This window comes from Hydra vulgaris, chromosome 02, assembly GCF_038396675.1.
Source record: "Hydra vulgaris chromosome 02, alternate assembly HydraT2T_AEP".
Taxonomy (NCBI): Eukaryota; Metazoa; Cnidaria; class Hydrozoa; order Anthoathecata; family Hydridae; genus Hydra; species Hydra vulgaris.
Window position 1 is genome coordinate 45,135,851 of NC_088921.1, and position 14,150 is coordinate 45,150,000.

Consider the following 14,150-nt stretch of genomic DNA (forward strand, 5'->3'; position numbering starts at 1 on the left):
GATTTCCTGCTTAGACTATTCTACAGCTTGTAGTCTGGATAACATACCTGTTAAAGTCTTGCAGAAGTGTTCTCCCGAGTTATCATCTATTGTTTCAAAACTATTTAACAAGTGCACATCAGAGTCTAGTTTTCCAGCCTGCTGGAAAGCGGCATCTCTTATTTTTAAAAAATCTGGAGAGCCATCTGACTTGTCTAACTATCGCCCTTTTAGTTGTCTTACTATTACAAGGAAGGTTTTTGAGTCTTAAATTAACAAGCACTTCTCTTATCTTGAATCTAATAATCTCACAGAATAAACTAGGTAAAGGTACTGAGCCTCTTCGAAACGCCGCTAACAATAAATGCGATTCTGAGGAAAAGTTTATTACCACCACTACATAAATTATAATTACACAAAAGCAATAATGTTTTTTCTTTATCTTAAAACCTCCTATCATTTTATATTTATTCATTTTAAATATTGATATATTTATGCACATATATATTTGTTTTAAAGTAAGTTAAACTTTTGTATTTAATGAGAATTTATGGTTAATTATGTGTCCTTTTTTGTTTTAGGTATACTTTAACAATATATTTACTGTTGGCTTTGATTTTTATATAAGTTTTTTCTACTTAAAATAAATCTGTGTTTATTCTGAATATCTTTTTGCTTTTCTTTGTTTTTATTATTTATTCTCTTTTATATAAAAAAAATTTTCAATGGAAATGTTCCATATTTCTCTGTGGGCTTTCATTGCTCAGTCTAGTTCAAACACTGCAAACTACCTGCATCAAACATAACAAAAATTATATTAATGAATTAGATCTTGTTGATGTACTAAGTGACCTGTTATTTTACTTTGTTGTAATGATGTTTTGCGATTGGCCTTTAATTAGTAAAAAATGCCTGAAGATATATCTCAATTTGAAGTAGAAATATTTAAAGAATCTCCAAGAAGGTCAAAATATTCTCATGCTACATAAAACACTAACTTTATTTAGGAAGAGCTAAAACAAATAAGTATAAAATCTAATAAGTAAGCATTTGTCAGAGTTATTTAGAGCACTAACGGCAAGCTTGAAGCCAGATTTTAAGAAACTTACAGTAAAATTCTTATTCTAAGTACTTCGTGCCTCATAAGTTTTAATAATTGTTTAAGTTATTATGTAAGAAGAATTTTCTAAAGGTGTGAAGATGTTTTGCACATGCAAATGCAAAAAGATCTTTTAAACAAATAATTGATGATCAAAGAAAATTTGCCTCTGTTATATCATGTGAATCTATGATAGAACACCATCGATGATGTCATACTGAAATAACCACTGGTGAAGGCTTCATGGCTCATCTAAGAGTTAGAATTAAAAAAAAGCAATTTAAAAAAAAAAATGTTCTTTATCATCTAAGATATAAAGAACATTTTTTTTTTTAAATTGCTTTTTTATTTATATTTGGGAAGAAAAATTCTTTTTTTTTCTTTTTTATTAGGAAAGCTGCCTGGATTAAGGTTGGCATTTTAAAACTTAAAACTGGCAAAACATGTTAAAACAGTGAACATCTAAGGGCATAGGAACAACAAATAAATAGTATAGATTTTATAAACTTTGTATTTTGTTATTTGAAACATATTTCAAAAATTCACTTACAATGTTAAGAACTACAAGAGCAAATTGAGTTGCAGCATCTTCCCCATGGTAGTTGACCATTTTTTGGTCAACAACAACCAATGTTTCAATGTATCTCTCAGTATTATCAGATTTAACAAAATTTGTGGAGTCATCAGAAGACCGATCAATACGAACAAGTGGATCTCCTATAAAAAATAATACATAAACATTTATTTACAAAAGAAAACAAAAATTTTATTGCATTATAAAAGTATATACATATTTATATATTTAAAAAGTTAAGGTGCCATAACTATGAGGTTATCCAGTGTCAAAAGTATTATTGAATAAACTGATAAAATTGACTTTAAATGCAATAACTCCATTTATTTTTATAGGAAAACTTTGCTTACCAGTTTTCAGTGAAAACCTGCAAACATATATTTATAAATACTTATATTTATGTGTATATATAAATATATGAATAACATATATATATATATATATATATATATATATATATATATATATATATATATATATATATATATATATATATATATATGTATATGTATATATATATATATATATATATATATATATATATATATATATATATATATATATATATATATATATATATATATATATATATATATATATATATATATATATATACACAGGGGCTATTCTAGGAAAAAAATTTGGGCTGTAGTGACCCCCATCCTAACAAAATTTAGCAGTAATATTGTTAAAAATTGGCGTTTTTTTGTGAAAAAACTATATTTGTTGTAAAAATAGTAAAAAAAAAAAAGTCCTCAATTTTTAATTTGGGCGGTGCTCAATTATGGTTGGCGCTGTCAAAGACAGTCTAGAATAGCCCCTGTATATATAACATATCTATATACATTTATTTATTACAGCGAAATAGATAAATCTATACGCCACACACAAAAGTTTAATAGAGATAGAGTTTTTCATAACTAAATATAAACATATTCAACACTATTATAAACATAACCAGTTTTTCTAACATTAAAGTTTAACAGATATAGATTTTAAATTTATTTTTTTTATGTTTGTATCAATGAAATAGACAAAAAAATCCATTGCTAGACATTCACATCACTCCAGCTTCTGTATCTAAAGTGATTTCCTGCTTAGACTATTCTACAGCTTGTGGTCTGGATAACATACTTGTTACAGTCTTGCAGAAGTGTTCTCCCAAGTTATCATCTATTGTTTTAAAACTATTTAACAAGTGCACATCAGAGTCTAGTTTTTCAGCCTGGTGGAAAGCGGCATTTGTTATTTTTAAAAAATCTGGAGAGCCATCTGACTTGTCTAACTATCGCCCTTGTAGTTGTCTTACTATTACAAGGAAGGTTTTTGAGTCTTAAATTAACAAGCACTTTTCTTATCTTGAATCTAATAACTTACTTTCTGATAATCAATATGGATTTTGATCTTCTTGTTTTACTGCTGATTTGTTAATGGTAATTACTGAAAAGTTTTATTGTGTATTATATAGATGTAGAGAGGTTAGGGCTATCGCTCTCAGTATTTCTAAAGCCTTTAATAAAGGCATGCTGGCCCTCTCCATAAGCTCTCTCCTTACTGTGTATCAAGCAATTTTTAAGATTATTGAATCTTTCCTTATTAATCGTAGTATAAAAGTACTATGAATAGTTCTCATATGGGTAATCAGACCAGATGTGGTCCAACCTTTACATTTTATAAAAGAATTGCACATAGTACATTTTGCTTCACTAACTGAATCATATAATTTTATGAAATACTTTTAGACAAAAGAGCTTTGTTTTGGCATGTTGATTTTTGGTACTTGAATTTTATTTGTTATATATATAAAAAATTAAGTAAAATAAAAATTAAATGTAACAAAAATAAAATTCCATTACTTACTAATTACACACATATGCATTTATAGTAAGTATAGCAATAGCATGTTAACAAAATTTTTTTGTATCAGTTTATATTTAGTTGTATATTTTTTTGTATTAGTTTTGATAATATTTAGTACTAAAAAATAATTATTTTAAAGAAAAGCACACATATGTATGTATGGCAGTATGTATCAAATAACTGTAATGTTTTTGGTTGTTGGTATTAAAAAGAAAATAATATTGGCATGTGTAAACTATTTATTAAAAAAAATTGATTATAATTAAATATATAATCCTTAAATGCTAAACAACTTGTTGTTTCTCATATATAAACTTTTCTTAAGTTTAGCGCTATGGCTGTTATTTACACTTATTTATGAACTTTTTTGTGCGGAAATAATATCCAAGGGAATTGTAATGTTGCAATCGTTAACACTTGTTTGCAAAGAATTATATTAACTGTCAAAGGAGAATCGTGGTGTTGCAATAGTTACAATACTAAGTAATATATATACATACACACATATATATATTTAATTTAAAAAATTTAACAAACTTATCGTTTGCAAACAGCATAACAAAAATAACTTCTATATTTTGTCATTTACAAAACTTAAAAACAAAAAATTATCTTTATTAAACTTGAATTATTAAAATTTTAAAAACCGTAAAAAACCCGTTCTAAAACAGTTTCGGTAATGGAAAGATTTTATTTAGTACCAGTATTGAAATCTGTGGAAGCTCAACTTGTAACCAATTGTAACCATTTGAGGGTAATAATTAACCAATGTTATAAGGGTAATGACATATACACGCAAATTTTTGCATATTATTTTGTGCTAGATTAAAAATGCAGTACTGGAAGAGTCTTTTTATTTAAATTACTTCTTATATATAAAAATTCCAAAAGAACAGATAATACTACTGCATATTATAAAAACTTCTTATAAATTCTTATAGAATTAAAATTATACTTCTTATAAATTAAATTCTTATAGAATTAAAATTATACTTCTTATAAATTAAATTATACTAATTGTGAGAAGTGTTCACAACTGATAAAAATTATTTTGGATAATATTTTAATGTTGCTCAATGAAAATGAAAATATGTTAAAGTATATACAATTACCACACCAACTTTTAAATTGAGGTTTAGACTAAGAAAAAAATAATATTTATCAAGCATTTTTAAAAAATTAAAAAATTTAAGGCTTCCCCCACTTAGAAAAAATTGAGCAAATCCTTTTATACTGTCTTTTTTGAGTATTTTTGTTTTAAATTTTAACAAATATATTCTGTAAAAACTTAAAATAAAAATTAATTTAATACTGTATAAAAAATTTATACTGTAAAAAAAATTAATTTAAGGGTCCCCCCAAGTTAAATAATCAAGTGGTTTTGTAATTTGGCAACACCAGAAAGTAATTACTATCCCTAAAGGCTTTAATTTGGGACAATCTAAAAATGTATTTATAAAACATTATATATAATAAAAACGTATTGTCTTATTTTAAACAATTATTCTAAAACGATGGTGCATCTAAACTGGACACTCAGTATAAGGAAAATTTATTTTTATGTTGTTTCTTTAGCAGTGTGGTCAATACATAATTTTGCAAGTTTAAGTTGTTTGTTTTAAGTGTTTTGTTGTTGCAGTAAGTTTTTATCATTTTTAAAATTTTTTAAAATTTTTAACATTTTAATATTAACATTATTATTATTTAGATTCAATATTAGTATTATTAAATAATAAGATTTGGACATAATCACTAATATAATTTGTTTAAATAGTGGTTTTGATAAACTAGTGTTTTAAATGTTTTATTTACTTTAAACTTTTTGTGTTTGCAGTAAGTTTAATATGCGAATTAAGGTAAGGAAATATTTTTTAAATAGAGTTCCAAGGAGATTAGAATTTGAGTTTTATATAATTAACACACAAGCAATTAAGGTTTTTGTAATTGCTAGGCTTAAAAAAGTTGCTTTTTTTACATTCAGTAAAGTAATTCGCACCAGATTTTGTTAAACGGTATCTCAATTAGTTAGTAACTCAGTTACATGCTTCTGCTGCTGCTTGTACTGTGTTCTTTCTGTGGTAACCACAAAAATAGATCTACATTATTGTAAACTACAGAAACCTAGTATAAATGATAAAAATCATTGAGTGGAAAAAGCAAGATCCACACGAAACATCATCAAGATTACTTTATTGGATTTGAACTAGAAAAAAGTTTAAGTGTCTGTATAAAACTTCCCCTTAAAATTGCCTTGCTCAAAAGATACCTCTATTTACCTTACCTACCTACCTAAATCAAGTCAGGTTATCCTGCTACTGGTAACATGTAACCCAGTACAATCTGCTTCATGTCCTACTGCCTTGTAGGATACCCCTATTTAGGCAAAGGCTAGGAGATGCCAACTCTTACTTAAAACACCCCTTGCGTTAGGGCTCTTGGTTGAGTAAAGGCTAGAGATGGTGTCTTAATAAAAATACTCATTTTAGCCAGATGTTAAATGCATATGCCTACTGTTTTGTAGAAGACCTCCTTGGCAAAGACTTAAGGGGTAAAAATATTATATCTGTTGACCAGCCTCGCACTCTTTCTTCATCTATTAGGCTGGTGCAGATTTATTTTTAACATTGTTAAAAACATTTTATACATTGTTTCCGGTTTAGGATGTTGAATGCTGGATCTTCTTGACTCAATGCATGGGTTTTGCTTGTGTCTCTGTTTATGACTAGGCAACTCATTCTATTATCTCCTAATGAGGGTACAACTCTAAAACTCAGTTTTATGGTTCTGAGGCCGGCTGGTAGTCAGGTTTGCCGAACTCTGTGGTAGCTCTCAGAGAGGCTGATTCCATCAACAGCTGAAAAATATCAAAGTATTAACAGTGCCATGTTGCGCATCGATGGTGTCCCTGTTTGTACTTTTGGTGTGCATTGCGGAGGCCACATTTGGAGTCAATTGCTTGGACTATTAAACACTGTACTGAATACTATCTATGCTTTGAGTCAAGTTCTTTAACAGATTTAAAAATGAATAAAATACCAAAAACTATAAAACACAAAAAACCATCATCATCACCAAGTTCTCTAAACCTATCATTCACTAATATTCGTGGTCTTCGAAGTCACTTTTCTTCTGTTGAGTCATGTCTTGCAAAGTTCACCAGATCTACTTGCTCTTTGTGAGACTAATTTGAGTTCAGCTGTCTCATCTTGTGATCTTAGTGTTGGCCTGGGCATTTACATTCGTAAGAATTCACCTATTTGTCGTGAAACTAGGTTTGAACCCACAGACTATTCTTTTATGTGCTTTTGTTTAGCACCACTTCACTCTATTGCCTTTCTCTTTGTTCTATATCGCTCTCTTCTTCATCTCAAGACTACAGGTGCTTCTGACCACAGTTTGATTTCTCTAAAACTATTATATCACTCTTCTTCATCATCTGAATCCCCCTATCACTGTACCTCTTACAACTACCTTAAAGCTGGCTAGGGCTCTTTCAATGATTTTCTTTGTGATGGCCCTAGGGTAAACATCTTCCATCTTCCTGTTGACAAATGTGCTTCTTACATATTTTCGTGGATTCAGGCTGGGATGGAATCTTTTGTTCCCTCTTTACCATTCCAGATCAAGCCTCACTCTCCTCCTTGGTTTTCCTCACACTGTGCTGCTGCGATTGCCAATCGAAGCCATTACTTCCATATCTATCAGCAAATTAATTCTCCAGAAAACAGATGTCTGTTTATTACTGCTAGAAACCATTGTAAAAATCTTTTGTCTAATGCCAAAGCCTGCTATACTCAGGTCATGAAATTTTGTATTTAATCACAAAAATTAGGCTCTCATGACTTCTGGAGAATCTTTAATAGTATCAATAATAAGGGCAATTCTGGAACTCCACCTCTTTTGTATGGTTCAGACTTTGTCACCTCAACTAAAGACAATGTTAAATTGTTTGCTAAGAACTTTTCATCAATATCATCTCTTGATTCCAATAGTTGCATTCTACCTGATATAACCAAAAAACAGGTTGATCCATTGCTTGACATTCATACCACTCTAACTTCTGTATCTAAAGTGATTTCCTGCTTAGACTCTTCTATAGCTTGTGGCCTCAACAACATACCTGTTATTGTATTGCAGAAGTGTTCTCCGGAGCTGTCATCTATACTTTCAAAACTATTCAATAAGTGCTCATCAAAGTCTTGTTTTCCAGCCTGCTGGAAATCAGCATCTGTTATCCCTATTTTCAAAATTTCTGGAGAGCGATCTGATTCATCTAACTACCGTCCCATTAGTCTTCCTCCTATCATAAGCAAGGTTTTTGAATCTTTAATTAACAAACACTTAATTTCCCATCTTGAATCTAATAACTTTCATTCTGATCATCAAGATGGATTTCGATCTTCTCATTCTACAGCTGATTTGCTAACAGTAATAAAATTTATCATGCATTAGATAAAGGTTATGGATTAGAGAGGTTAAGGCCATGCATTAGAGAGGTTAAGGCCATCGCTCTTGACATATCAAAAGCTTTTGATAAAGTTCAGCATGCTGGTCTCCTCCATAGGCTTTCTTCTTATGGTGTATCTGGTAACATCTTTAAGATTATTGAATCCTTCCTCTACAATTGTAGTATAAAAGTTGTCTTAGATAGACAGCACTCTTCTTCTTATACTGTAACTTCAGGGGTTCCTCAAGGTTCTGTCCTTTACCCTATACTCTTTTTAATTTACATTAATGATCTTCCAGATATTGTCTCATCTAAGGTGGCATTGTTTGCTGATGATACTACCATTTGTTCTTGTCGCGATAAGAAGCCAACACTCTCTGATTGCTTGGAGGGGGCATTTGAGCTTGAAAAGGATCTCACTTCTGCTACAGCATGGGGCTCACAGTGGCTGGTGAACTTCAATACAGATAAAACTCAATTTTTTTCAGCCAATCATTATTGCAATAATTTAGATCTTCCTATATTTATGAACGGTGATGTACTCGATGAGTCATCCACTCTTCATCTTCTAGGATTAACTCTTACTTCCAACCTTTCTTGGAAACCATATATCAAATTCGTTGCAAAAATTAGCATTTACTAAGGTTGCATCTCTTTATCTAGCTCGACACTTTCTTACTTCGGATTCTATTCTCTATCTCTATAAATCTCAAATCCGGCCTTGTATGGAATACTGTTGCCATATCTGGGTTGGATCATTTAATGATGCCCTTTCTTTTTTTGACAAGGTGCAAAAACGCATTGTAAACATTGTTGGACCTGTTCTTGCAGCCAACCTCCAACCATTATCACATCGTCGTAATGTTGCTTCTCTTTCTCTTTTCTACAAATACTATAATAGGCACTGCTCTAAAGAACTAGCATCTCTTGTGCCATCTACTAAAATTCATACTCATGTTACACGTCATTCAGTTAAGTCTCATCCTTTTTCTGTGACTGTTCCTAAGTGCTCCAAAAATTTTTATTTGTCTAGTTTTTTTCCTCGAGCATCAGCTCTTTGGAATTGGCTTCCTTCATCTTGCCTTCCTGATTCATATTATTTGCAATCCTTTAAGTCGTCTGTCAATCGTTATCTTGCTCTACAATCTTCATCTTTTCTCTTTCAGTAACTCTAATTAGTGGTTGCTTGCAGCCTTGTTGGAAGCAAAGATGTTTAAAAAAAAAAGTGGTGAAATAACAGTGTTGGTAAAAAATATTTTTAAAGATAAATTGATTGAATTACAAAAAATTTGGTAAAGAGCTCACTTACCAGTTAAGCTAGATAACAATTGCATTTAGTGTTTCATTGGAGTTTTTAATGAATGGCAAAGTGTATTAAAGAAGGGAAAGAAGTGCCCCAATAAGAAATGAACCCAGTTTTTGAAATCAATGAATCAACTCTGTGACATATCAGCAGCTGACACATATTACATATTATGTGTATCTTGACTTGCAATCTGGAAGGAGGATTGGGAGCTTTTACTAAACCAACAGAAGTATCCACATATAATTTTATGCATTATTTTAACCATGTTTCTGTACGGTGTTTACTTAAGGTAATTGTTTTCATTTTACGTTATTGTATTTTTTACCTCCAATTAGGTTGGTTCTATGATTGGTTGCAACGCAACTCATGTGCAGTGAGAGAAGAACAAGTTGGATTGCAATGAATGCCTCATTTAAGTGAATGAGCGAGTCAATCCTCACAGCACAGCTAAAAGAAGGAAAACAGCTCTAAGTGATCAAGAAATAGAAGAAATTGTCAAGAAAAGTGATGATGTCAATCAGCTCAGAGTTCAAAGTTTTCACTCCCTTCCAGCAAAAACGGAAAACCAGATTGTTAACTGTTGCTATTCAAATCGATCCTACAATGTTAACAAAATCTCTGACTGATTAGGTAAGAAATCAAATGGCTGTTGAAGCAAAAGTTGTCAAAGTTTGCAAAGGTTCATTACATTATTTTCCAATCTTGCAATCACAAGTTCACCGTAACCGTAAGGTAGAACAAGAAAAACAAGGTGCCCAAATAAAGGAGAAATATCAGGAGAAGCACCCTCTTCATCCATTCAATCACTGGGATTCAAAACTTGTTTTGACACTTACTTGTTAATAGATGATTAATTTATTACTTGCTTACTCAGGGTTCATGGTAGTTTTAGAAATCCATTTTCCCTGAGTTTTCCCTGATAATTCCCTGATTTTTCTATATTTTTAAGTATTTTTTCCCTTAGTTTGTGTGGTGGAAAGTATATATTTTTCCCTATTTATTTTGAAGTGAATCTTTGTTCCCAAAACATATAGTTACTACAGTAATCCATTTATCTAAACATATATTATAAATGTTATAAAACCATTGTAGTGAGCAACTTTCAATATTAAAAAAGATTCAAAAACTGGATACTGCAAAGTAACTTCAATCTAAATATTAAAATAAAAAATATTCCCCGAGTTTTCCCTGATATTAAAGATTTTCAAGAAAAATTCCCTGACTTTTTCAGGTATTCCCTGATTTTCTGAATTTTAAAAACTTTTCCCTGGTTTTCCAGGTTTTCCCTGAGTGCTATGAACCTTGTTACTGTTTTAAGTGTTTGGAAATCCAAATATTGAAAAATACTAAAATATTTAAAAACAAACATTTTTTGCATGTAGGAAAAAATAAGGAGCATGTTGCTATTCTGGCTAGTGGTTGGGATAAGTCATCAAACAATGCAAACAAAAATATTCTAGAAATATAATTTGGCTGCCCTAGTTTTTGACATCACTTCTAATAACACTGGATGGAAAGCTGGATGTGCAGCACTTGTTAAGAAAGAAGTAGGTCATGTACTGTTGTGGACAGCTTGTCTCCATCATGTTTACAAACTACATATTCATCACGTCTGGGATGCAGTTAATGGAAGTCATAACGGAATAATGGTCATATATGTCAATAATGGTCAATAATGGTCAACGGAATAGCCATATAATAATGGTCATATATGTCATATATGTCAATAATGGTCAATAACGGTCAACGGAATAGTCATAATGGAAGTCATAACGGAACTATTGAGCCAATTTTGAAAATGCTTCAAGACATTTGGGATTCTATTTCTCCCGAGCCTACAGATATAACGAAATTTGAGTAACCAGAAAAGAACTATCCTATTCATCATCAGGCAACACAGGCTGATTATCAAGAATTGATTGAACTGACAGTTCATTATCTTGGAGGTCACTTTCCAAAAAATAAGATAATTAACTTCAAAAAACCCAGAGAAGAAGCAGAAGGCCCCACACAGCTTCAACTACTACTTCAAATAGTGGAGGACCATCACAAACGAGCTTGTCTTCAAGGACAAAAAAAAAATTAATGAATATTTCATTTTTTTTTTTTAAACAGTGCTAATTGTATCAACCTTATATTAACAGAAGTTAAAATGCTTAAAACCAGGAGCACCCTTACTTATTAATTATTTAAGTTGAGTTTTTTATACAATATAAATGAGAAAATGCTGTGTGAAAAGTTGTAAATATTGCTGTGTGAAAATTTTTAAATAATACTGTATAAAAAGTTGAAGTCGTTTAGGAACATATCTGTTAACATTTTAAGCAAAAATACTCAAAAAAACTGGTAAAAAATAATTTTTTCTAAGTGGCTGACCCTTAAATTTTTATATTTTTTAAAAATACTTTGTAAATATTTTTTTCTTAGTCCTAACCCAAATTTAAAAGTTTGTTTAGTAATTCAAAAATTTTGCAGGAATGGGACACCCTGTTCATGGCCATATGTTTGCTGCAACATCTATCTTATCTATTTTACTGGAGGAAATTTAGATAGAATTGAGCAATAAAGAAAAAGCTGAAATTATATTAATCTGCAACTCCAATATGTATAATGAAAATGTTAATACTGAGCTTGAAAAGAACTTATTTATGTTATTTGAAAAAAAGCAAAAAAAATAAATGGTGTAATCAAGAACTGCAAAATTATAATTTATTAAAAAATCGTTACATTTATATTACCATAAATAGCATGCACTTACCCAGAAGTATATAAACAGTTCCTCAATGGCAAACATACAGTAAGGTGCACTTCAAAGAGTTGGTCTGGAATACGGACAAATTTGTCAAAATAACAGATATTAATGAAATCCTTAAAGGGCAAAGGAGGACTTGTTGGCAAAGGAATTACTGAAAATGTGTTACATGTTTGAATGATGAGATTGGAAATGCATCAATTCACTTCTTTCATTCCTCAACATTAAACTACAATAAATACAAAAACAAAAGTACAAAGAAATGTTAAACTCTAATCAGGCTCACATTGACCTATCTGTTCTTCCATCTTCTCCTTGAGCTACCTATTACAATGGATTAAGAGTATACCATCAAGTGACAATGACCTTGACCCGCTTATTTGAAGATTAAATGGCTTTATGTACTCACCAAGAGCAACAGAAAAAATGCAGGTCCAGAGGATATCCTAAAGATGGTTCCATGTGGGTGTAACTTATGTTTGAATCGATGCTCCTGTTGAAAGATGAAAGTTCACTACACTTCATTGTGTGCTACATGTCACAGGATTAACTGTATAAATGTGGAAAAAGTAGACAAAGAAAATAATGCAGCCAATGACTGTCACTTTTAAGATGTTATTACATAAATTAATTTTTGATTCAATTAGTTGCATTTTTAAGAGTTTCCAAGATAAACTTCTTTGTAAATATGTTTTAACATTATCTTTGTAACTTTACCGAACAATCACGTTTAACAGTATTAATATATAATAGAGGAATATTTGTTTTATACACACATCTTTGCATCAAACATTAGAATAATAAAATTACCACACTTTTAGTTTTTACTAATTGGATTTCAGTTCATTAAACCAATTACTAATATTTAGGAGTAATTTTTATAAAAAATATATTACATTTACTTACTTAATAGAATTTTTGCCCAAAAACCTTTATTTTGACATCACAACTTTTTTTCACCATAATAAAAAAAATTACCAACTTCTATAGCCGGATGCACACACCATTTTAGGAACCCATGTTTTACTGCTGTTGTGTCAAAACACATAATAATGATATCATATTTTCAACGTCTTATATGTCCACAAGCATAAGCAACCTTCCAGTCAGTAACTGGAAGGTTGCTTTTGCTTGTGCCAGTCCAGTGCCAGATGGTATCTTTACAAGACCTAGTAGATTACAACCAATCATGTCAATAGTAATTCTATCAACATTGGACTTTAAATCTTCAGAGCTGGTGCTGTCTCTCATCATTTTACTATCCTAATGAACAACCATAGGTGGATTCTCGCTTGACATAAATTTCTGTCAAATGTGATTTCAGATGTTGAATGGAGCATAATGTGTTTGAAGTAGACTGTTAATAATGATGTTGGTAATGATGTACTTTAGAGGTCCTCTCCACTTGCTCTAGCAATTGCAGCTGCCAAAACATTGAATTTTTTGTCATAAATTAACCTAATGAAATCATAAATTGATTTGATTAGGTGAGGATGAAACATCTAGAAAAGACAAAATTTTATTTAGAAGTAGCATTTTATTTTCATGACTTCGTTCAACATCATTTGATTTGGTTAATGGTTTCTTAATAAACCAGAATTTCCATTTTGTAATCATCATCATCATTATGATCAAGCAATGTCACTTACTTGTTTCTTCACTTCACTATAGTGATTTTAGATACTTCACTTCACTTAGTGATCACTTTAGGTAGTGATCTAAAGTGATCACTATAGCTAAAGTGGCTACAGTTAGGTGTAAGAACAGCATTTGCGTGTTGTCTCCTCTCTTCCTTATCCTGCTTTCTTTTTAGTTCTGCTTGTCAACACTCTGCTGCTAGTTCTTTTTGTTGAGATAATTTTACATTTTCTCCAACCATCTTCATCATACAAGCATCTGTTGGTCTTTTAGAAATATCTTCACTAATTTTAATTAGCTTATTTGCATCTTTGTATGAAATTTCAAACTATAAATCTAAATTGATTTCTCTCTTTCTATTCATTCTAGCAACCTATGACTCCATAGCTCTTCTTGTTTTTAGTTAAACTATATTCATCAACACATGCTGGGGCTGATAAGTCATTGGAATTCTGGTCTTGTTCCAGATGTGAACTAAATCATTAGATGTTGCTT

General features: G+C 30.6%; 1 protein-coding gene across 1 annotated transcript in view; it reads right to left on the minus strand.

Annotated features, from left to right (window-relative positions):
* The window catches only part of LOC100208289 (A disintegrin and metalloproteinase with thrombospondin motifs 6), a 94,492-nt gene that overhangs the window by 49,531 nt on the left and 30,811 nt on the right, over positions 1-14,150 (minus strand). Inside the window, exon 6 of the mRNA XM_065791075.1 lies at positions 1,629-1,795. Coding sequence (XP_065647147.1) covers positions 1,629-1,795 — 167 coding nt within the window. The remainder of the gene's footprint in view (positions 1-1,628; positions 1,796-14,150) is intronic.